This window comes from Pogonomyrmex barbatus, unplaced genomic scaffold (assembly GCF_055798465.1).
Source record: "Pogonomyrmex barbatus isolate J1 unplaced genomic scaffold, ASM5579846v1 scaffold1, whole genome shotgun sequence".
Taxonomy (NCBI): domain Eukaryota; kingdom Metazoa; phylum Arthropoda; class Insecta; order Hymenoptera; family Formicidae; genus Pogonomyrmex; species Pogonomyrmex barbatus.
In genome coordinates this window covers 882,386-908,115 of record NW_028297098.1, presented here as the reverse complement: position 1 = coordinate 908,115, position 25,730 = coordinate 882,386, and the positions used below count along the sequence as shown (strand labels likewise).

The 25,730-nt window shown below is 40.3% G+C and overlaps 2 protein-coding genes across 2 annotated transcripts in view; both read right to left on the bottom strand.

Moving 5' to 3' along the window:
- Nucleotides 1-23,558, bottom strand: part of LOC105430078 (uncharacterized) — a 69,066-nt gene extending 45,508 nt beyond the window's left edge. Inside the window, exon 1 of the mRNA XM_011643419.2 lies at nucleotides 23,039-23,558. Coding sequence (XP_011641721.1) covers nucleotides 23,039-23,099 — 61 coding nt within the window. The 5' untranslated portion in view covers nucleotides 23,100-23,558. The remainder of the gene's footprint in view (nucleotides 1-23,038) is intronic.
- The window catches only part of LOC105430076 (nucleoside diphosphate kinase 5), a 21,532-nt gene continuing 19,321 nt past the window's right edge, over nucleotides 23,520-25,730 (bottom strand). Inside the window, exon 6 of the mRNA XM_011643416.3 lies at nucleotides 23,520-24,063. The gene's annotated coding sequence lies outside the window, so the exon portion shown is untranslated. The remainder of the gene's footprint in view (nucleotides 24,064-25,730) is intronic.

The following is a 25,730-nucleotide window of genomic DNA, read 5'->3' as shown; positions in this document are numbered from 1 at the left end:
TATGATATTAATTTCGGAAATTAATTTTTATGTTTTGAGCACAAAATCAAATTAGTTATTAATAAAACATTAGTTATTTTTAGTTATTTAATCGCATCACGATTTAGTATGAGATATATATATATATAATCGGATGTCGGAAATTTCTACAAATTTCTATTACCAGGAATCAGATACGGTAAATTACTCGAGAAACTTCAACTTCTTTACAATATTTCCTTAAAAACTGACGGAAGTGCGGAGTTTCTCCGAAGGAAGGCAGTATCCCTAAGAGAATCTTCCGCTGGCAAGACTAAGGATAGTTCCGAGAAAGTCGAAATTTCGAAGAAGACGATTTTCCAGTTGGCGATACCAACAAAAATTTTACAAAAGACGTAGAGTTGAAAGAAAGCCACTTTCCGCAGATACCAACAAGGTATTTTCAGGAAGATCAAATCTTAGAAGAAGAAAGCTGTGGGGAAGAAGGCTTCTTGCCACTGGCGAGAAGGACTTCTTGTCACGAAAACGATTGAATGTTTAATGCGTAATACATCGGAATCTGGAATTCGCTTGGATGCTACGGAAAGATTCCGAGTTCCGCAGTCGATTTTTATTTCCACAATTTCCACGATGGGGATCATTATGTCATCGATATATGGCGTCCATAGCGGATGGCAGATGCGCGCATCGGCATTTTCATTTCCACTTTTCTGAAGTGGAAAGGGTGAACAGAAGGAGGCAAAAAGAGAAAGGACCACTGAGAAAGGGGATGGTGGACGGGAATAGACAGATTAGCTCTTTACTGCGGCACGATTTAATCTCTGCTCACCGCAGGCCTCTCAAAACCGCCCTCCGAAATCCTCTTTTACCTCGGTTCTACCATTCTCACCCCTTGGCCTCTCCTCCTCCTTCTCCTCTCGACCCTTTACACAATTTCTGCGGCGGAATTACGACGTGCAAACCTCCGTTTGAAAGTTCTCTCATCGGGTGGTTCTCCAGAACGTCGGAGGCCGGGCCGTTTAATGCGAACGATTCTTCTCATCTTTTCGCAAAATGATTGATATCGAGAAGCAGGCACATGGCTTCAAATTTCAAGCGCTTTAAATCTCTGCACAAAAAATCCTCGCGACGTGCGTTTGTTTAAACGCTTCGGAACATGAAAATCGCCTAAAGTAATTTTTAGTCCCAGATTTGTTTAATGTCGATTACGCATTAATCATGAAGGAAAATGGGGATGGGATCACGGATCCCTTTTCAGTTTGCAATATTAACGAACAACGAACGTGTGTGAACTCCCGATTCTCCCATTTTTCTGATAAAAGGTTCATCATTTCGAGAATAATATTGAAATACTCCGAAAATATCAAACTACAGCTTTTTGCTTTGTCTACCCTTTTGTATAAAAAATGATACCTTCCATTATATTTATCGTATGGTGACGCAAAATGCCATCCAAACCTCGCGTGAGAATGTAACTTTTCTTCTACTTCAAATTATTTTTGTAGAATAGTGATGACTGTTCTACACTTTGTAAGTTATTAAAGTGATTCTTCCTCTTTATTTTCTCTGTATCCTCTGTCTCCTTCTATCTACTTTTCCTTAATATTTTTCAAAATCTATTCTTAAAAATTATCTTAAAGTTAAAATATAATTGAAAATATAATTGCAAAATATAATCGTAATCGCATAAATGTATTTATATTGAGAATGTGATATTTTATCTTATATTTATCTTATATTTATTTTATCTTATATTTTATCTTATATTTAGCTTGGTATATATACAATATAATACACAATACATAATTATAAAGAAAAAGCTATAAATAACATCCCTTTGCCAGGAGGGTAAGACATCAAGACAGAAAAAGACTTGCGTGTGACTTTTCTACGCGCGTAAAAGATAGATCTTTTCGGTTGGACCTTTGAAGATGAAGTCGAAGTTGCATCGTATGTCGTCGAGGAAGAAACGGTGAAAGATGCGCAAGATTGAAGTTGACATTGTCTGTTCGCTCGACGAAGAATCAGACACCGCGATTGCGCTCGCATACGTCGTAGAAGGGAATTCCCGAGGCTAATGAAAAATGAATCAAACGATTGAGGAAATCCATTCTTCTCGCGGCCCCAATCCCATCTACGTTGCGTCGGTCCGTCGGTCGGTGCTTCCGCGAGAGTATCATTGGTAAACGACCGGGCGAAGATCGATGATCCGTTGGCGTTGATGTTTTTCCGACGCGCGCGTAACGTCGCGAAATAACGTCCGTAATCAATTACGATGTCTCAAAGTCGCGACGTCGTAACGAAAACAGCCGCTGCTACTTTGCCACTCAACGATGGTCGTCGCGTTCCACTGCTCGAACTATCACGAGTGGCGTAAAATGAGAGCAGTAATGAGAACGAAAATCGACAATGTGAAGCGATGCAGAACCGCTCGCGAGGAGGGTCTTAATAGATCGACGTTCCGATGGTAACAAGAAAGGAATGTAATCGAGTGTGCAAAAAGGAGAAAAGAAACTCCAAAGATCCAGAGCTTTCTCGCTCGATGTTTTCGAGCTAATTGGCGGGTGGCCGATATAGCGATATGTTTGCCATGCTCGGAATCGGCAAAGGTATCGTGATCGTAATATCGGTGATTTTGAAGGTGACTTAGGCACCCGGGTCACGTTTCGCGGAAGAGGAATGCCAAGCCACTGAATAAATCGTCTCGGAAAATACCGGAAAAGCCTATGCTCTTCTTGCGGATCCGCTGCTCGAATCACGGGGAATCCCTTGCCGGGAGCACGGGCCTGTAATTAGTTTGCTCTAAATCAAACGCGATCGATCAAGACTCCGCACTGACAGCATGAAACAAGAAGGATTGTCCGCGAATATTGGTAGCGTAAGCGGAAGGAGCGATACGTGTTTCGGGTACCGCCTAGGAAGAGAAATGGCCACGAGGCACGTGAGGATTCTGGCAACGATGATAGTCCGCTTCTGTGCTACGGGTATAAATCATTAATTAAATTTCTGATCGATTGTTGGAAGCAGATTGCACTGTGTGCCACCACCGCCCACGTTTCGTCTCTTGCGCCCGCGGAATAACGTTCGAAATATTTTGCAAGTATACCTCGCACACGCCGTTCTCCGCGGCGAGCATATATTCCGTTAGCTGCGCTCATATCTTTTATTGCGTCAGATGCAATAAAACGTTATTTACGTCACGCGAAGTAACGAAAGTAAAACTCTCGTGTACTTCCTGTACGTTCTTACGTATACGTGTACGTGTTACATGAAGTGTTGAAAAAAGGAATTTAGAATTTATACAAGGTAGATATTTGTTAAATCGAATAGAAAATATTTAACAAATATAAAATCGTGTCAATCATGTCAGAATTAAAAATGGTTTTCGACTTCAATATAAGGCAAATAATTTATTTGTATGTGTTTGTGTGTGGAATCACGTGTCTCTTTTTGCAGGCTCTCCCTTCTCGCTACATATAAAGACGTTAAAAAATATAATTGAAAAGTGACAATTTTATGAGATATGCATTTCATATTTTTTATCAGAATGTATATTATTGACATAAAATATTTAAAATATAATACATATCTGATAAATGTAACTTAAACAATGTATCAAACAGAAACTTTTTAATTATACAGGTATTTTATAATTATAATGAATTACGATTCCGACTAATTAAGCAACTCAGAATTAACTTTCGCTCCTGCACTTGCTGAAACCGAAAGTTTGACAGGAAACCATCGGTGTGTTGCGATGTCATGGCACGTCGGAGAGAAGTGCGACATTGTGCTGTGACTTACATAAGTAAGTCTGTCTGCACCCTCGTACCTGCGTACGGAAGTTGCCTGGTACAACCTGATAGGTTGCCGAGGTATTCCCAGGAAGCTGCCAGTATCTCGCGCGAGTATTGTTGCAACAATACTGAATGCACGTCGGATTCTGACAATCACAACCGTCAAATGTGCACTATGGAGCTAATGACGATGCCATTTTTGAATCTCGATATTATCCGGCTTATAATTTTTTCGGATCAGGCGATAAAAATCTTGAATGCGGCACAATAGGTTGAAAATGATCAGATCGCACATTGCACAATCGAAATAATTAATTACAAACCTAATAAGATGTATGTAGACTCGGGAAAATCAATGTTTTTTCCCCTTTGACGTAAATCTCATTAAGGATACGTCCCATCGAACTCGCAAGAAGAAAGAAAACTAATATAAATCTTACTGCACATAAATCTTTTCATGAGTTCGGTATATGTAACGAAATGAAATGATCGATCGTCTTGATACCGCGTCGCAATACATTCATTACTTTAAAAGCTGTCCCGTTTCACTTGAATAAACAGGTAAAAGTAAACACGAAAGAAGAAAAAGGGATTCTCGCGTGGTTTACTCGATCTTGCGGTTGACAATCGGCGAAATATCGTAGCCGTTTCTATTGGGGCGTCAAACGTATGATACACACATCTTCTCACCGCGACGGCAATATCTCCTTTTATTTCCATCCGATGTAACATAAAATATACGTCACGTACCCTCTACATACCGTCGTCATTTTCCCGCCGGCTATTTACGCTCGGCCATTGTTTGAAACTGCCACGGATTAATTCCCCGGCGCGCGGCGGAAGGGACACCGGACGAGCGGCAAAGGGCACAATGGATTAATTCGAGATTGTCTTATTACATTGGGATGGTCGTAACGCGATCCTCGCAAATGTCCGGTCCGACTCTCGCACCGGTCGCACCTAAATTAATTGGATTTCTTCATTTACGACGCGAGGCGAGAAAATAAATCGCCCCTATCGTTGTCAGATGACGTCCGCTATGTTTCCCGCGATGGCAAAGATAATTTTCACAAACAGCACCCTCCAACCTCGTTGCCTCGCGGATGTGACTATAATATAACTATCTTCTCGAGCAAAGTAAAGACTGCGATTATCAAGAGAGCCTGTAGCCTGCGGTTGACACTTTGCGAGTGCTTTCACTGTTTTCGTCGCGCAAAGGAACGAGCGACGATCCCTTCGCGCATTTCCCCGTGATGCAACTTCGAATTTAGAAGCCGTCGTTTGTTTCCGCGAAGCGACGTAGAAGTATCGTCGTAGGAGGGGCTTTGGATGTCGCGTCTGAGATATGCAGAATGCCGGCACGCAGCTATTCAGCATCTCGCGGAATGTACAAGGGATGGCATCGGGACACCCTATATTTGGTTGCGAGGCTGGATTCTCAGTGTATCACGTCTTATTTGAATACTTCCGTAATGATGTACGAGCGAGGTACACACCGCGACGAACACACACCAAGATAGCACTTAGAAAGCATCCGCCTTACACCCTCCCCCCCACCGATATACTTCTCGCGCCGCATTGAGCATGTTCTTCTTCGTAGATCCTGCAGGAGATCTTCTATTTGGAGCTGTCGTTTCGAATATTCCTGAAGCATTTCCTTTGTAGTTTTCGTACGGCATATATTTAAACGAAATGCAAAATATGAAATACGATAACAAGGCAAAGTGAAAATAAAAATACCAAAAATTTTGTAATTAAAAATTTTAAGTTTCAAAGACGTTCGTGTAATTGCACATCCTACGAATGCGTATGTTTATGTATGTACACATATATTTACGTGAACGAAAAAAAAAATAAATTACTGCTGCGATGCAATTGCGTCACGCTTCGCGATTTTGAATTCCGGAGACATGAAAAGGCTGAGCTAATAAGAATCGGACGTGCCCGAAACTCTGATATTTCAGCCGGTGTCGCGAACAGATCTGCCAAAAGGACCCGCTGTTTTCATTTTTCTAACGCACCTTTCCTGGGTTTTTCTGCGCAGATTCCCTCGCGATTCTTCCCTCGGTGTCGCCAGTCATCCCAAACGTCCATTTCCGCTGCCGTCATCGACAGCACTCAAAGCAATAAGAGTAAGGGAACAAAGTCGCGCGACTTTCCTCGGTGACTGGCTGGAAACGTCGGAAAATTCGGAGACACGCTATCTTGCCGATACTGTCGTAAAAATGGAAAGATATCGCATTTGCGACAAAATGTCGACGGTTTCGACTTACATACATGTTTGCGCTCGCGCAGTCAAATTCGTGCCAAGTCCCATCGTGAAAGAACGCGAAATTTAAATTTCGATGGTATCTTATGCATTACCTTTTCGCATCGTTCAAGTAATAACGTACAGAATGTCTTCCCCGCGTTCTTATTCAGATGCCTCTTATATGTGGATCCTGTCACCAGATTGATATTTGCTCGAATAAAGTGACGCCTTCTTGAGTCATAACGTGGAATTCTTCGCGAAATTTCACGATAAATTTCTATAGATTTTTAGATAAAAAGTTTTCAATAGGTCTTCGAATGGGGTATGATTTACAGAAATACAAGTATGCGCGAAGGAGGCATTCACATAAATATTATACATACACGTTACTGTTCACAGATGAATTATTGCGAAACTTTCCTGAAATTAACAAATAGCCCACAATAGTGTCGGGAATTTTCAAAAGGAGGGGAAAGATATTTAAACTTATATATATATATATATATGTATACAGTGTGTGTGTGTGTGTGTGTGTGTGTGTGTGTGTGTGTGTGTGTGTACATACACGAAGCAAAAGACCATTAAAATGTCTGAACGCTCTCGTATAAAGTCGGCGCATTTATCATCTGGCTCAAACTTCACCCAATTCTCGCGCCAAATCCCGCACGCTATATTTCGCGGGGATCGTTAAGCACGGCCCCGGGTGCGCGGATCAACTTTTAAACGCGATCGCATAAAGCCGCTGATGCACCCCGGAGATTATTAACAACCGGGCGCGTGCGCGCGCCTAAGGGGGGATGAAGGCATAAATAGATTAATCGGAGCAAAACTTCGCGACTACCCTCGTGCCACACATTTATAGCGCCGCTTTACAAGCTCGCGGCACCCCCCTCTCCCCCCCCCCCCTCCCCGTGTGCGAGCACGACCGTGAATCATGTCGCACGACGAGAACGGCGTGTCGTACAAGAAAACACTTCATTGTCGACCTTGTCGCTAAATTTCGCTCCTCAACGCTTTTAATTGCGCTATAATTGCCGACTGTTACGAACTTACCATCGCGGCGTGAAAATTACGTCGCAGTTTTTTTCATCCCCTTTGTTTTCCCCTCTACAACTCCTTCGAAGAGGATAAACAAAACTTTGAGAGACCAACAAAATAATCAGTTTTCAGATCTGAAATATATTTATATATATTAAAATATATAGATATTATACATATTAAAATATGTAGATATTTTTATTTTTCGCAAAAATATCATCTATATAGTATATAATATATATATCACGTGTAGAATGTTTCACATTTTTATGAAAATTAATTATTTTTCTAAAGTGACTAAGTGAGATTTTTCTTAAGTCTCCTAATTCCAAGAATTTCTTCTTCTTGAAGTTTTCAGGAAGATATCCACGAAATTTTGACGAGGTTTCGTACTTAACGACGATGAGCATGAGCAGGCAGATAAGTTTATCGAATGGGCTAACTTTGCTAATTTTCGTCGGACAAAGGGGGAAACTTAGGGTTAGGTAGATGAAAGTGGACCGGATTGTCAACGTTTGCCGGAAATTTCAAGCCGAGGTCTGTACCAGACGTCATTGCGCTTGACAGTTGTTTTTGACAATAATTATGCGAATTTAGTAATCTGATATCCTACGAGGATATAATCGAAGTGACGCAACATCATTTATTTCATTGCAAATTTAATACAAAAAGATACTTATTAATACAGTGAAGACAGAAGAACATCGAGAAAAATTCTGCATTATTTATCGAATCTGTCCTTTATTTATGGATAAAATCTCGGAGAAAAAAGGAATATATATAGTTCTCAATTACCAAAAAAAATTTCTATAATCAAAAACTATTTTATAAGAACTTAATTTAATTATTTAATTAAAAATTATTAAAAAATTATTATAGAATTATCATTTATTTAATTATGTAAAATTATTTAATTTTGTATTTTATATATGCATGGTACAAAACTCTTCTTGCGTCGCGCAAATAATTGTTGTTTGTTATGAAAATAAATTATTTAAAATTAGTTTTCGTCATTTTATAAAGAGAATGGACCGAGCGGACCGAGCTTTTGAAGTTTTCGGAGAAACTTGATATCAAGTAATGTGGAAGCTGTCAAAGGTTGAAGCAGAGGAAAAACAGGGCAAGAGTGGTTGCACAGATTTTCACATTCTGCTCAGAGAGAAAAAGAGGAAAGAGGAAAGGAAGGGGTTCGTTTTACGCGCTTGCTTCAGAACATTTGAGTGCTAAAACACTCGAGCGCTGATAGTTAGCCTAACTACGATGTCTAGCTACTTATCAGAGCTTTCTTGGAAAGAAAATCTAAAGAACGAATTCTCGAGAAGAGCTTTCATTATCTTGCAGGCTGCTGGAAAGCAACAGCGGACGATCTCTGAGCTTCAAAGGAATTATATATTAGGAATAGCAATTAGTCCCTACAGAAATTAGAGAATCGTTCTTAATCACATAAGTATTATTTAATTACGTAAATAGTTTCTGATGTCAATTTATTCAAGAATAATTCATCCTTTTTTTGTCGCTCCAAATCCGCTTGAATCGAATTTTATTTTGTATTAAATGAGGTAAGCAGAGGCTCTGCTTTTGCCGGGGCAATATTAATAAATCATTAGCTACGGCAGCCACAATCAGAACGTATAATAATAAGTTAAATTGCTTTTGATTAACTTCGCTCGGGATTTACGTGCACGTCCCGTGCATAAAGCTTGACACGTATTTGTCGCTGCACGTAAAATCTCCATCGCAAGAACTCGTTCGCCGCGACCATCTGGGTCAGCGGATATAATTGCTTTTGTCTCTTCGAGTATTCGAGCGGCTGACGTTAATCCAGGGTGTACTCCACCAGGGTGTGTCTGTCCACGATGTAATAAGACTTATTCCAGATTCGACCGTGCGTCGCTTTTTCATCAGCGGTGAAACGCAAAAAAATTCCCGCGACGTCTGGCCGCCAGAAGTTCCTCAAGCACGAATCCTGAATCCGAAATCAACCGTGCTCGCGGATCTCGTCGGATTTACATTTCGAATGCGTGACAGATTGTCGTCCTTTGTATTCCCCTACAATGCAATTCTAGATCCACAATATTCGCGATATCTGCAATACGTGATTTGTCATCATTGTCATCAACGTCATTATAAAAAGTTTCCCGTCTGTCGATGAGTCATATTTTTGATACCTCGCAGGCCTATCGAAGCTTGTTAGAGTTAAAAGAGCGTGTGATATAGATGCCGTATATTCGTTTTCCACTCGGCGATAGTGAGAGAAAAGACGCACGGAGAGGTGGTTAATTAGCGGTACGAGAAACAGGCTCTGTGAATTCGTGCTACGTAGCAAGAAAGGGGCAAGAAGGGGAATAGACTTTTCACGGACTGGACGAAGAGAGCCGGCCGCGACGAAAAACGGTGTCGAAGGACGTCGAAGGATGCTGCAAGAGAGAACGATTCGCCTCGAGATGTTCCAACTGTATCGGGAAATGGAAATATACGTGATAACTGAAGCTTTCCCATTGACAGAGTAAATGAAAACGTAACTGCGCACACAATGGACGACCGATTCGTCGACGCAAAACTCATACCGTACCATCGAATTCGAGAACGATATTTGCGATAATGCGGCTACAAAAAAATCCAAATATATCGCAAGTTAATTAATTATAATTACAAACCCGAGGGGGAAATATTTATGAAATAATATGACAAAATCTTGAAATTTATGTTCTGCAATTACGGATGCATTTATAAAAGTAAATATAGAAATAAATTGGTGTTTCATAAAATATCGAGAACTGTTAGCTCTATTAATTTCGAAATATTATTTTTGTAAAACAATAATAATATGGCAAATCAATTTATCGACAATTTATTTGCAAAATTAATTTGGAAAGAGAATATTCAATAATTGAGAAAAATATTTTCATTATTCATATTATATTAAGTTTAAAGTATTTAGAAATATGATTACACATAAAGGATTCAAATTACTGCATATATTCATATATTCATAAAAATATACGATTATTTGTAAATTATAATAGAGATTTTGCAATAAAATATTATACATTCAGCATAACTAAATTTTAAAAAAAGAGTTATATATGTTTTTGAACATATAAACCACATAAACGATCTTTAGGAAATGTTTATCGAACACTTGAAAATAGTTAAATAATATGTCTTGATTTTTGTTTCTTCAATATATTGTCAAAGTCTTGTTGTTTACGTTTTTGAAAGAAAATTAATTATAAAATATTTATATCTCGAATTGGATTTATTTAATTTTTTAGAAATTTAAAAAATTTTTTTAGAAATTTGACAAAATTTATGGCGAATCATTTTAGCGTAATTTTTAGCAAAATTTTCGTCAATTTATAATGGTCATTACAATGTTTTCACAATGTGCCTATTGGGGAATGAATTTACATAAATATCAATAAAAAAATGTGTACAAAATATCGCGCATTGCGTGCTAAAGCGATGAAAAAAAAATATTTAACAAGAAATTAAAAAATTCTCGTACTGTTATTCGACAAATCGTCTAAATTTGGATGTGATTCTTACATATAATACGTCATTTTTTCGAAGAAAAATTAAACTCGAATTATATGCATCGAAGGGCTAACAGTTAACGGTAGTTGCTCGCAGTATTCGTAGAATTCCTTAGCTCCATTAATTCACAATTCACCTTTCTTTTCACGACTGGACATGAAAACTTTGAATTTGACGGAGCAAAAAGTGCTCTTTCATTCGCCACACGTAAAGAACGCGGCTTATAATCTGCGTGAAATAAGTTATGTTAATAGTTGATGAAAGTTCCCGCTTTATTTGAGTCACCTCCGATTGTGCGATTTTTTTATCTAATTAATTTATTTAACATTGTTCTTCATAAAGCACACATTTTAGAGATTTCTGAGCCTCTGCTTATGTAAAAGAGATGGCTGGTACGTCAATTCGAAAACAGCGATCGCGACGATTTGCATCGTTTCCTTTCACTCGTTTCACTCAAATAAAATTTCATTCTCTTTGGAGTTATTGGTGGATGTAATAGACGATTAAAAAAAAAAAAAAAAGAACAATATCGAAATCCACACGATCGATTCCTCGTTTCTGTTTGATTGTCTGTTCTTTTCAATTGCGCATGAATAAAATCTGCTCGTCAGACAGCGGGCGAGAGCGCGATCGCGAGGATCGAGTTTCATCGCGGCGAGATATCGTTTGACAGAAGGAAATCCGTACTGACCAGAGATTAAAGATCGCCGTTTAATTTCCGCTCAATTAAAACAAGCGGGGCCACGGAGAGCGGGAGAGGAGAAAGGAGGGAGGGAGGGAGGGAAATTCGGAATCGTTAATGAGACCTCCCATCGGAATATAACGAAAGTGTAGCTTTTGAATTGCAGATTTCTTTTGTAGATCGGTAGATCGCTGACGGGCCGCGACGGCCCCGATTAAAGGTGCCGAAGAAAAATGTTACGGATCGCCGCGCCGCGCCGCGCGATTACGGGATGCGGGACGATTTAGATCAGATTGTTTTGCCTTTCTCACGGCGAGAACATTATTCTACCCGAGATGTTTCGATCGAGTGCGATTGAATCGCGCGCATCTCTTCCGAACGAACTCACTCTCGATAGAAAAGAAAAATCATGGTATTATTTAATAATCATAAGTCGTTATGAAATATACATATATATACAAATTAATTGTTCAAAATAATCGGTATGCGCGAATTCACCTTTACGTCGCGTGTATATCACAACGTTTGCGACGCTATCGTGGTGCCTGATGCGTGTGAAAAACATCAATGCACATCAACAACATGCACAGGCGCTTCTTATCCCGATCTTGCCGAGCCATAAATAGTGTCGGCACGGCGGCATCGATTAATCGATTCAGACATTCTCCAGTTTCTATCTTTCTCTGTATCTATCTCTTCATCATGATGAAGCTTTCGAGTTGTCGGCCAGCGACAACGTGACTCCGCGTAGTTTTCGTCGCCGGGTGAATTCTCGCGCGCCCGAAGAAAGCCGCACCAGTCGAGGCTGCAAAGATGTCAAGGTTCACGTTCGTTCGAGCGTTAATGTCACGATGACCGTGTCGTCGCTTTCACGCGTGAGGCTCACGGGGGAACTTTAGCGGGATCGTCGACGAGGGGGAGGCCGCGAAAGAAATCGCGCGTTCACACAAAGGGTATTATTGACGCGTGCTCGCGTAAGCTCGCTGGAAATTGCGATTGGAAAAGCGGGAGGGCAAGGGGAAACCCGTTCCTCACCACCTTACGCATAGACACTTGGAAGCATCTACATGGAACAGTATCGATGACCGATATCGATGAACGCGCGGTTTCTCGAACGTACGCGCCGACGATGAACGTTTTCACCGTCGTAGAATGGCGTCGATGAGAATGAGCGTGGTGGTGAGAATAGGGTTGATGGAAAATGTTAGGAATTTAATTCGGCTTACATACGAATATCCATTTTATTCGGCAAATCCCGAAAAAAAAAAAAAAAAAAAAAAAAAAGAGAGGCGATACCGTACGTGTAAAGCGCTCGGCTATCGTGTATCGTTCTGTTTAACTTTAGTATTCATTGAAATTTTAACCGTGAAACGTGGTTCACAGTGCGGCGCGCATCGTGGATTTATGAGCAAGCGGGTCAAACCCCAACACACAACGCTCCAGATGATGCTAGGGTGAGAAAAGGGCTGGAAGAAACCATCGGCCACAAAGACGTTATTAATACGAGCTCGCAAGCGCAGTCATGTGATCCAACTGGAAATTACTCCGAGCCCCGACCTTCCCCATTCCACACAGCACAAGTCGTATCTTCCGAACGAATGTCCAATCACGTCTCGTGACAAAGTAAATAAGCGATATAATATAAGCGAATAAAATAAGCGATTTAACATGATTTTACGCTTCGAATGTAATTAGTCGTTATAGGAAGGGCAAATAAAAAGTTAGGAGTGCCTTAAAATTCAGCACCCCCGCAAAATATATGTCAACTTTATGACATCGAGATATAAGATAAAGAAAATTCAATTGGAGACACTGTACGATCTATTTATTATTTCAATTGATAATTCATTCCTGTCTCAGATTGCGCGTTTATTTGCATAATCAATCCAGCGATCTTCATGGAAGATTAAACGAGCGAGCGTCAAACACGGATCGATGTTTCGAGCAGATTCACTTCGGCTGACATTTTAATTAATTACCAGCATTGGAGCAGTCGCGAGGAGAGAAGTTTCGAAATCAAGGATGTCGGTGGTTCGCAAAGGCCACGAGCGAGGACGACGGCTCGATTGCCCGGTCGTGATTGCAGGTGAATTTTTATCTGGAAAATGACGGGGTAATCTGCGCTGACATTTCGTGAAAATCGTGCTTTATGAGAATTCGCAGCGCCATTCTGACAAGTCATTCCGGTGCCCTACGTCTCGCCCACGGAACAAAGTCATTCGGATAAAACATCGTCCGACATCTAAGCGCTTTAGCCACACGTTAAAATAAATCAAGCGAAGAATAATCTTTTATATTCTATTCTTCGTAATTCCCTCCCTTTCGTGTCGCAAGTGTACCCTCGAGGGGGTGCGCGCGCGCGCGCTTGTTCCTCTAAAAGAAATTTTAGGTTCCCCGTTAGGTTCGATTTACGGTAAAAATATCATACGAGCGAGACCTCGAAAATTCAAGACACGATTTACGGAGACGCGCGCGGCCGCTTCTGTCAATATTTATCCTGGACCCTTCCATATGCACATAAGCGGACTGTCCCAAATAAAGCTGGAAATAGAACGACCGGGAACAGTGTGCACCCTCCATTAAAGATCTCTCCGTGGTGAAATCGCACCACATCGCTCGTCTCGCAATCGCGTAAATTCGGGAATCGTCCGTGTCGTGTCGTGTCATACATTCAACGTTTATCGCGTCACCGGAGAACGCCCCTTTTTCTCCCCGTCGCGACGCGCGAGAGTTCGACGTGTAAGAAATCAAATGAAATCGGCATCCGGGACGGCGATCGTTAACATTCACGAGAGAACGCGACTCGTAAATCATCTTGACAAATGCGCGGGTGGCTGACGATAAATCGCGGGGGAATTTTTAATCCGCGAAACGAGCGGAAGAGAGGATTAGGCGGCGGACGGAAATGCATGGGCAGAAGGAAAAAGCGAAGAAAATGGAGTTCCCTCAAGTGGGAATAGCTCCCGGCCAAAAATAAGTTTTCGGAGCGGCATGATGCGCGAGAGGATGCACAGAATCTGAGTCATACGATTATATTCATCTCCCAAAAAATTTTTTTCCTACCCCGTCGTACTTCTCGTTGAATAAAAGATTCAAAGAGAAATTTATAAATAAATTATACCTTTGTATATATTTTAATTATATATGCATTATTTGTAATTCGTGTTTATTTATAAATATATTACGTACAAAATTATGTGAAGTATATTATGCAAATATTCCTTCTGTTGAATATTCTCGACTAATTGCGACCCACACAAATTTTTATTATATAGATATTAGAGGAAAAAAAAAGGATATGCATCAAAGCCCACTTATATATGTCCAAAATACATAGGCAAAATGAATTTTGCAAATGAATCTTCGTGGGATTGATAAATAAATATTAAACGTTTGCAATCGCGCTTGCGCGATATACAATCGGAGGTAACATACAACTAACGATGCTTGATCGAATTATTACGTGAGTCACGCAACGTCCTACGTCCCATGGAAGACAGAAAACCAATATAAAATGAACGTCAAAACAGACGAGGTTGACGGTGGCGCGGCAGAAATTAACTTACAAGAATTTGCGGCACGAAAGACGAGGAACGTCATAACTTATTGCGCCCCTGCGGGCTCTGAATTAAGATTTTACCTTCAAAGGGTGCATATACGCTCTCGTGAAGCTTATTCACCCATAATGCAGTAAACATGCTGCCATACTAGACACTAGCATCACGAAAATATCAAATACTTCAAGAAGTATAACATTTACGAACGCCACTCGCGTAATTAAAAAGAAATCGGATACTTACTATTTAACCTCGTTAGGCTAAATAGTAAATAATCCGATTATAACCAGGTGTGGCATTATGTGTGTAAAAAAGTTTTACAAAGATATTTTTTTAATTATCTCAATGTTTCGTCAACAAAATTTAATCAGAATCTAATAAATAGTAGAGTGACTTTTGCTTTTATATTTTAATAGAAGAAATTTTATTTTGTTAATTTATAATATTATTTATAATATATATAATTTATAATATCTATAATATATTTAAAATATTCGTCGAAGTTGAATGTGATAGAAATTACTACACGTTTAACGGGTAATTTATAGTCTATCTAACTAGATATCTCATTTTCAGAAAGCAAGAAACCGCGAAATAGGAAGCGAGTTTCCCATCGAGGGAAACTCGTACTTTTTAATCTAAAAATCTGTTGTGCGACTTCGGAAAGCGACGGCGGGAGCCATTATTTTCCAATTTTAACGCCGCTTCGACGTGCAAAACAGCGTCTTGCGGTGTTGACAAGTAGGACGGCGGGTTGTTGCGGGGAAAAATAGCTGCCCCGGGAGGAGACGCGACAACAAAAAGATCGCGCCGTGTGGTTCCGCGACGGCGAGAAGTATCTGAAATTCTCTTCGCTCCCAGAAGTTTTATCAAGTTTTCGACCTGCTGGAAGACGGGTTCGTCTGCAAGAGGAGCCGGGTGAAAGCGGCGATGTGATCGAGGTTGAGAAGGGTCGCCACGAGAATGCAGCTCTTTCATTGCAATCCTCCCCCTCAAACGCATCATCACGGCTCCGCCGTGCCTTCGTTACGTGCTGCAAGCAACGGGATGAATTATTGTCGTCCACCTTCCGCGCGAACCCCGGATCTCCTATCCGCTAAGGGCTCACGTCCCGAGATATCTCTGCAATAATTTCGCGGAGTCTCAAGATATTACGTGTCATTGTAAATAGCTTTCGTATTTGAGATAAGAGGGACGAATGAAAACCTAATGCCAAAGGTACAAAATATATATATATATATATATATGAAGGAGAGAGAGGGAAATTTATCTTAAAATTTAAATCTCCGCAGCATATCTCTCTAGTCCATTACACTTCGTATACATCTTAAATATCTGATTTTGCTTTAATTTCTGTAGTTTAATTATCACCCATATACTATTAATGATAAAAATAGTAGTTAATATATCACATTTTATGTATATCTTAAACATCTTCTTCCGCTTTTGATCTCTATGCTTCAATTACCTGTCACTCTGGCAATATATTAATGCAATTGTGACGAAAGAAATACTATGTACATGTATTATTTTACAAAAGCAAAATTATAAAAATTGCTACTCAAGAGTCTTAAGCTACCTTGCAATCAACCAAATCAAATGTCTTCAACACACTCGCAATTGCTACATTTGACATTGCTACATCGGTAAAATACAGCTCATTATCCAAGCATTAGATTTAGCTGTACGATATTAAAGACTCATTAAGCGGCACCTGGCTAGGGGCAAAGGGACAGATCAAGAGGGTGAGAGAGAGAGAGAGAGAGAGAGAATGGGAAAGAGAAGAGACAACGAGTGATAAAGGGTGCGAAAATGGCACACCCGGAGGTGGGAAAGCTTTATCGGGACTTTCGCAGCGCGTATACACACCGTGCGGAGTCTCGGAGTACCGTGAGCGCCAAAATTAAACGGAAATTACTCTAAGCTAATAGGTCAGTATCGAAGCACCCAGCGTGACGCAAAGCCTGAAACTACGCGCCTGATTTTCCAGTCTCGTCTACGTAGTCGTTCCGCTTGCGGGGAAACGAATTCTTCAAATCATCCCGAGAGTTGGGAATTTAATCGTCGAGCTCGTTTCCGATGCGTAATGCGATCGCTTCTAGCGTAATGTAAGTTATTTCATCAGCAGCTGTTGTACAGTTAAGAGGATTTTAAGGAACATTATTTCGAGGTAAATGTAAAACAAAAAAAAAAAGGGAAAAGTTTGCCCTTCGATATTTCGCAACGTGAGTGGTATGCTCGATACGTTTGGCATTACTTTAAAAGATGTATACTTGAAAAATTCACAACTAGAAAGGACTGCATGGAAAGAGGCATTGTGAGGAACATGTATGACAGCGGTCTACATTTGAACTAGGTCGCGGGCATTCCAGGCGGAATTGAACTCTTCGTCTCGATGCATTACTTCCGGTTTGCCGTGAAGTTTTAAGCCGTGTATACGATTTGTCGATACGTCAGCGGGGCTATGCTTTTTAACGCGCGGTTGATCTTTCATACAAAATTATTCGCCGCGCAGCGGCTCCGAAGATTAATAGCTTTGGAAATTTTCTGTGCAACTAGTTCGGATGGATTTTATTATAATTAATAAAATTTAACATAGAAATTTTGTTAAAAGATTAAATATTTTAAATGCGATCTAATTTACATATTATAGCAATTGATAATTATTTTTTTATTTAATAGAAATACCGTAAGATTGTCATTAATTTAGTCAATTATTATTAAGTCCGCCGTATTGAGGCTATACAGACACGTCCACGTTCTTACGTCATCGGGAACCGACGGCGTCATCGACAGGATTACAATAGCAAACACGTATGATGATAGAATGCATATATAACCACGATCGAACCTGTTATTCTACGTGAGCCAACAAAGTGTCACGAAAATAGATGTCGATATATGAATATCGAGGGCTCGACAAACTCATGATTATGGAAGACCTTTGGTAACGCTGGGCCCTTCACATCCGCCAAATAGTCAAGCTAAATTTATACTCGATAATGTGGACGAGCTCATCTAAATGCTTCCCTAAAAGCACCCGTTGCTCTCTGTGCGCAGACAATGAGTACGTTTCTAACTCGTGAATAGAAAGACTAAAGGGACGCTTCAATCACGCTCGCAAACGCATTCCGCTCTTTCGCATTCACTTGACTTCCACGATTTTCGATTCGATTTCGGACTGATCCATCGTTTCGCGTTGTACCATCCGCATCGGCGACACAGCGCATTTGTAAATACAATCGTTTCACTTTATTTATTTATCTCTTCTATTAACGACAAAGGATATTTTCCGAGGCTGACGCTGCCTCTCTTGAGTTCCCTCGCTCGAAGGGAAAAAAATAAAAAGAAAAAGAATATCTTTCGTAGATATATATACGATATCCGTGCAAGCGAACGAGCGTTTGTTTGACAGACAGAAGCGAATATAGCGATTCATTCGATGCTCGAAAACAAGCGAACGGAACCGAGAGATACTTCCTTCTCTTAAATGCATAAATTTCGATACATCGAAATAGTCTAGATTTCCCATTTTGACTTTTACTTGCGCTCGACGAACGGATAATCGGCAGTTAAATTACAGGATAACTTTGAAGGTTGGGGATGATAAATCATGTCGTCGACTGTCCGATAGCCAAGCGTCGGATTGTTGCTATGCACGGCGATGATGTTCTAATTTCACCGAACAGTAGTCCGATTTCTCTTGACGACAACGAGGTCGGCATTCGTGCATTCTATCCGCCGGAGGATTAACGGCCGTCACAAACCCGATATTGACGCAGGACATCCAGATGTTCGTCTTCCACAAGGAAATCCAGTTTCTACAAGGATACTCACAACTGGATGAGGCTTTGCGAGTCGTAAAACGTAAATCGCTTTCGCGGGATGGGCGGACACGCTGATGCTCGCTAGTTAAAATCAAACTTGCATTGCAACGCGGAACGGACGTGACGGGAGGGAGAAGTGTTTGTCTATGCTGGGGCAAACACTATAAAAGATAAGAAAGCGGAATCCACGTTTACCCCGGGTGACGCTCTTGCCAGATGCGTCACGTTGCCAATCTTCTTTCTCCTCCGGCGATGTCGATCCTCATGAACGAGTGGCTGTAAAGCTGACGTCCTCGAAAATAAGGCCAACGCAAAGCACCGTGAACATAAAGGAATTATAAGAATTGCGCGAGCGTGAGAGAGAGAGAGAGAGAGAGAGAGAAAGAGGGAAAGAGAGAACAAGCAGATGCTCGCGTAACGACATTATCCGGGGAATGTCTTCAAGGAGACGGCTGCTTCTCCTCCTTTGTCTTCGCTTTCGCTGCATCCAGATATCCAGCGGGGTAGTAGGAGAGCATCCTCTACATCCTATCATACTGATATTCACGTTTACAACAGGAAACAACGTTTCCTCCAGCCACCCACAGTGTATACCAAGAGTTTAATAAATGTGGATACAATGCGAGCCGATATTCATTATTCGTTGAGTCGAGAATAGGTATTTCTTCATTGATTTCGAACGATATAACGCCAGATCAATTTCCAGCTTCATCGGTTTTTAAAAGTTACATAAAACAACTTGGCAACTAAAAGCATTATTTCTTGTAATTAAAATTTTTAAGAGACAAGATTAATCGCAAAATTGTCAAGGACGACCTTAGAATCGTCATCGAGCGGATGCGGATGCAGAGAATGCATGGACCACGAGAAAGATCACGATACGCGCGATATGCAACGGCAATGAGTCAGATTATGCAGCTGCTTATACCAGCCGGATCTGATAAGGATGACGTATAGGGTGATAGGCATTAATGTAAATCGCTATAAATTACAATTTCATGACTTCCGCAATTAATTCTCAGCGGGGGAGTCAAGAGCGCCGAGATACGAGAGGGTAGCGAGGGACAGACGAAATGTCGACAAAGTTAAGGACTCGTCATAGCTATCATCTTACGAATTGGGGTCATCGTTAACGCGGTTCCTTTTCTTTTTCTATCATTTTTTTTTTCATTTCACACCAACCTTCGATGCACCGTGTACCTCCCGTCGGGATTAATAGCGTCGAACGCGCGGCACAAAGGAAACGGGTCGCGGCAATTCGGTCAAATGTATTTTCCCCGACCTATTTTTTCGGAGCTTCGTGTTTTTGACTTCGAGATACGAGTGGATGCCCGCGTGGACAGTTTCGATTGCGACGCGACGATGCGCGATACCGAAGGGACAAAGTTTCCCAAAAACGCGTGTAGCGGTAAACATCGCGGATGGAACTCCGGCCCACATCGACATTTTATTAGATACGAATGTATCCCAGTTTTGCCGCGTAAGTACATACACATATGTACACATTTGTACACATATGTACCGCCCTTCTGGAAACGAAAAAGCCACATTCAAATATACGTGTACTTTTTGAAGAGACAGACTCTGGATGCCTCATCAAACTCGAGGTCTGTTGACAGTCGTGTAATAACGCAGAAAGATTCGAGCGTCAAAGATAAAAGATAGCATCACTGGGATTCCGTTGCTTTACTCTCGGGAGAGGAAGAAATATGCACGAATATGAATTATCTTATCTATTTACAAATCCCTGCAGAAATAAACAATTACGTCGGCGGGAGTACCTCCCTGGACGACGATTGCGCGCCAGCAAGGATTAGGATCAGATTTATCCAAGTCCTTTTGTAATCCCTCAACGCGGACGCTCGAAGTAATAAAGCGACGGTTGCGCACCTTGTATACTTATGACGCCATATCGCTTTATTGTACCCAATGAATAGGAGGCTCCAGGGTACGAGTGACACTACGTCAGGATTAAAGCAGCTTCCAAGGGATGGCAGATTCGCGCGACAGAGAGAGAGAGAGAGAGAGAGAGAGAGAGAGAGAGAGAGAGAGTGTGTAGCGACTTCATATCCATTGTTTTATCAAATGATGTATCCGTGCAAAAACAGACGTCCATTACGTGATTGCCTCTATAGCAATTGCTCTCTATGACTATTAGAAGAATATTAGGCTCGATTCAAAGCATGATTAACAGTTTGCTTACGCGATCGGTCCCATTTGTTTTCCCCATTTGAGTTCCCATCTGTTTTATATGTACATTTTCCAAAACGCAATCCAAAATTAAGGAGAGCTTTCGAGTTAGATAATTATAGTATAATTATTTAAATTAAATAATTATTAAATGATAGTGATTAAATAATTGTAGTTTAATTCTTTAAATCTCAATTAATTCTAATTAAATTATTTATGTTGATAATCCTAATGTTAGCAACGTCAATTTAATTTGGAAAATCTCAATCCCTATAACATCGCTTTTTCATCAAAAATTATATGCAAACATGCCCTAATCTGCGCTGACCTCAAATGCGAAGAAATTACAATGCAACATTTTGCACTATCTCTGAAGATCTCACTTCTTTCGCACTGCAATCCAATAGTGTAATTGTGTTGATCTTCAAGATAGATTTCATCATTGCATATTACGTCGTAAGCAGATATAATACTTGGGAAAAGTCAGTTTATCAGGAAGATTACGCTATTAGTGCGGAATTGGACCGGTAGACTGGTTGGTCATATATATATATATATAGCGTAGAATGTCCTTCCCGAAATCCCAATTTCATTGAGGGAGAGAAGGGGGAGAGCTGTGATCCGTCGTGCGCAAAACGCCCATCGATATGCATGTAACAGGATGCGCATAATCGTATGAGACAGATTGACGGGGAAACACGAAAATGCATATCCGAATAAAGGAATTAAACGTTTAAAAATTTCTTAAATTACTCCGCAACAGCTCGAAAAAATATGAATAAACATTTGGTTACCTACATAAATGATAATTTCTTTTATCTCGAAGACAAATTATGGCCTCTTCTCTTTTATCGTATCTTTTATGATCGACAAAGTGCTCTATCAACTTCTCATGGTAATCAAATTGAGAAACGAATTACGTTTAACCACCGTAGAAACTTTTTACTTACATATGTAATAACCGTATGTGTCTATTTGACCAACCTCGCGATTCCGCTCGCAAATAGTTCACTCAGCATAATTTGATCCGCGTTTTCCGTTGTCTCATTCATTGTGCACAGCTTGCGTGGGTCAGTCGAAAATTTAATTAGCCACGATTTGCGTCCGGGCGTGCGTTGATTTCGTTAAAGCATGAATATTTGATGGAATAATGTCGTTCATTATTGAGATAGCCGATAAATGTCAATTCTGTTCTTGAATTCGTCTTCTTAACGAATCTTCAATTAATCGAAAATGTCGCGTAATATTTTCGGGGGCCCGTTTCAATTTGAAATTATTCAGTGAACTAAATGTTCAATAAAAATTACATTTACCGTAAACAAAGACATATTTTGTTTATTTCTTAACTAATCACATAAAAAATAATTTTTGTTATTAGTTAAAAAGAGAAGAAATAAACGCTTGTTATCTGAGTTGGTAGAAAATTTATGTGCAAATTAATCCTCACACATAGTTAGTATATCTTTTAAAAAATTATTAATATCTCAATTGCACGTATTAAAAGCACAGTGGTAGTTTTATCAAACACAGCAAGCGATTAAATATATCATATTGTGCGTAACAATTTCTGTAAACGAAATATGTGTATGTAACACGATATGTAAAACCCCATTAATTTTATATTTGCCAATGCTTAATTATAATTAGCAATTATAATTGCTAATTATTAATGATTTTACGAAATGCGATGTTTTTTGTAATCAATAATTTTTTTTAATTTTATCAAGTAGCTAACACATTACATGGAATATACTGAGAGTTTCGGACTTTAGTTCCGAGAATATTTTCATCTTTATTACTTCATAAAACTCAATATTGATATCTCTAACCTCACTGAACTTTGAACGCAACATTGAACATTTTTATTTATAGCAATTATTTATGTCCGTTACGTAAGTAATCCGAAGATAAAACTGATTCTTCATGGCGTCTCATCATATCCAAATATATATATATCGATATATCACGGTTTCCGAAAGGATTTATATCACGCACATAGGAGGAAATTTTCAGGCCAACCCCCCTCCTCAAATCCCCCGCAAATATAACTTGATTCCAATACGCTCCTCAAATTAGCAAATCAAATTGCGCATTACGTTGTTGTAGTGTAAATACGCGGAGATCTTACTTTTTGAACGAGGCGATTTAATTTTCCGAAGCAATTTTCTAAAGATACTCACCGATGCAGACGACGAGCGCCACGGCGAGTATCGGCGGGAAAGCCCTCGAGGACGAAAGCATGCTGCAACCGAGATCTCTGCGAGAATGGGACGAGAATAGGCACCCGCGGCAAGGGGCGAAGAGTCACTCGGCCACTTTGGAGCGTCCACGCGGGATCCGGAAGTTGAACTGACAGTGCCAACCGGAAGGGGCGGGATCAAACTAGAGATGGTGACCCGCGTGAAAAAATGGAAAAAACGAAAGGAAAAAGGCACTACGTGCACCGTGACTCGTTCGATGATCCGCTCGTCGATCACTGGTAATCTCGCAAATACGTGGCCCACACCCTCGATTAACACCGAGGATCAATCTCGATCCCCCACTGGGTTACGGATCTAGGACGCGATTTTTCTTCTCTCCACGTCCAAGGGGTGTTTCTTTAATATTTTAATTTTCGCGAGTTTCGCCGATCGGCGCGGTACTTCCGCGCTTATTTCTTTCTTTTATTTTTTTTTTTTCGTCCCCCTCGCATATACCACCGCGCGATTAATCGGGCAAAGAGCGCTCACGGGTGGTACCCCGGCTCGATGGGCGAGGCAAACGGGGGCAAAGAGGGTGACTTTTACAGAGAGGCGCGTTCTCTACCACGTCTGTTACGGCGCCAACGTCGGACTGACTTTCTCTACGTTACGGCCGCTCTGCAGCAGTGGCGGCGCGCCGTTCCGCGTCGGACCGCGTCGTCGCGCGGATACATCCCGCGTCACGTGTGCGCCCGTGGGCGTGCTCCGGATGCAGCAGCCCGCCGACGCTGAGCGTGCACGAGAGGGCCGCGGGTACCGGAGGACCCGCTCGCGGGCCCCCAGCGAAGGGGATGACGCCTCAGGTCGGAGGAGTCAACCCAACGTGACACGCGTCGCGAGCTCACTCGGTCCATTTTCTCCGCATTTACAGAAATTCACGACGGAAGGAGTACCATGAATTCTGCCGTTTTGCAATTACATCACTGCCACTCGCTGCCACTGTTGACTGATATAAACATCGACATCTGGAACATTCAACTCGGTCGGTCTCCAATAGCTCATGTGATGAAAGATTTTTTTTTGTAGTCGCAATTCGCGTTTACTCCAACTCGCAACAGTTTGTAAGTGGGAAAGAGTATAAAGAGTTTTATCAAATTGCTTTATTTTTTCCAGTGATCAGTGAATCTCTCCAGTGGATCTTTCCAAAGAAATCCGGTTTATGGCAAATATAAACTTTTGGGGAAAAATACATTTAAAGTTTAGTATTTTTAATACTTGAAATTTATGAAACAGACTTTAATCCAAAAAAAACTCGTAACATCAAATGTGTCGTATTTGATTTTATATTTGTTTGACAATAAATTTATTGAGAGCTTAATTTTTTTATTTCTATTCTCTTTTAAAATAAAAAGAAGAATAAATAATATAAAATAATATAAATAATATAAAATCGCCTTCTTTAAAGCCCGATTTCTTTCTCAATTTTAAAAATAGCGATCTCGGACTAGTTTTAGCGAGAAATAAATGATTTATAGATATTAGAACTGTCAAAATCTACAAGTCCAAAAATTTATAAGCTAGGTCAGAGATCACAAATATATATCTTTCAACAAAGTGTACAAGCAAAACAATTGAAATTTAACATTGCGTCGATTAATATTCCGTCATCGTTTATCAAAATAGCGATCACCATATTACTCGCACCTGGATAAAAATTACTCATTTTAGCAAAATAATTCCTTCTTATTTTTTATAATTATAAAATACTCAGCAAATCGATAATAATCTAACTAGAAATTTTATTTATTTAATATAATACAAATTTCATAATTAAGAAAAAACAGAGGATTTTATCCCTTTTTCAGACAATTTTCTCCGAGAGATTTTTCCCTGGATAAAATTACCCGACGTACGACGCCATAAATATATACTACGGTGGAAAATAAAGAAGGCCAACCGGAAAAAAATCAAAAAACGAAATATAAATTATATTCTCAAAATGCGCGGAAGGTTTCACGCGTTGTCCCTCGACGAAGTTGTAAACGCGCACAGTGTTCTCCATCACGCACTGCAGCGCGTATATGTCGGTTTACATATCGAGTTATTGCAGTATGTACTCGCGTCGTAGTTATCGGGGAATGCATACAATGTGTGCGCGTGCATATAATGCGGCAGCAACATAGTGCCATGTGGCATCAATCATAGGATTTCCTGCAGGTGAAAGGCCAGTCAGTTCCCTTTGCGCGAATTCACACCCCCTTGCTTCTCCACCCCCCCCCTGCCTCTTCTCCTTCTCGCCCCTCTCTCTGTTTCACGTTCGTCTCTCGCCCGTTGTTTTCTAGATTCGACTATCCCTATCAAAATTCGGCAGGCTTCGAGTCTTGGAAAAAAAAGACGGAAATGAAAAACGATATAACGAAAATGGACAAGAAAGAAAGATTGAATTTTTATTCAGATATTTTCATATGCAGTACACATTTGCGGGAAATAAAAAATTTTTTGAGTAGGAAAACATTTGCAGAATTTAATAAATATACAAATATCACAGAAGTAAAGTTAAATTTTATCGTTTAATTTCAAATAAAGGAGATGATTTTCTAAGCCGCTAGCAATTCCATTTAAACGATCAGTATAATTGTTATTGCATTGTGCGTCATTTATATAAAAAATGGAATAAAAAATGCGAGCGAAG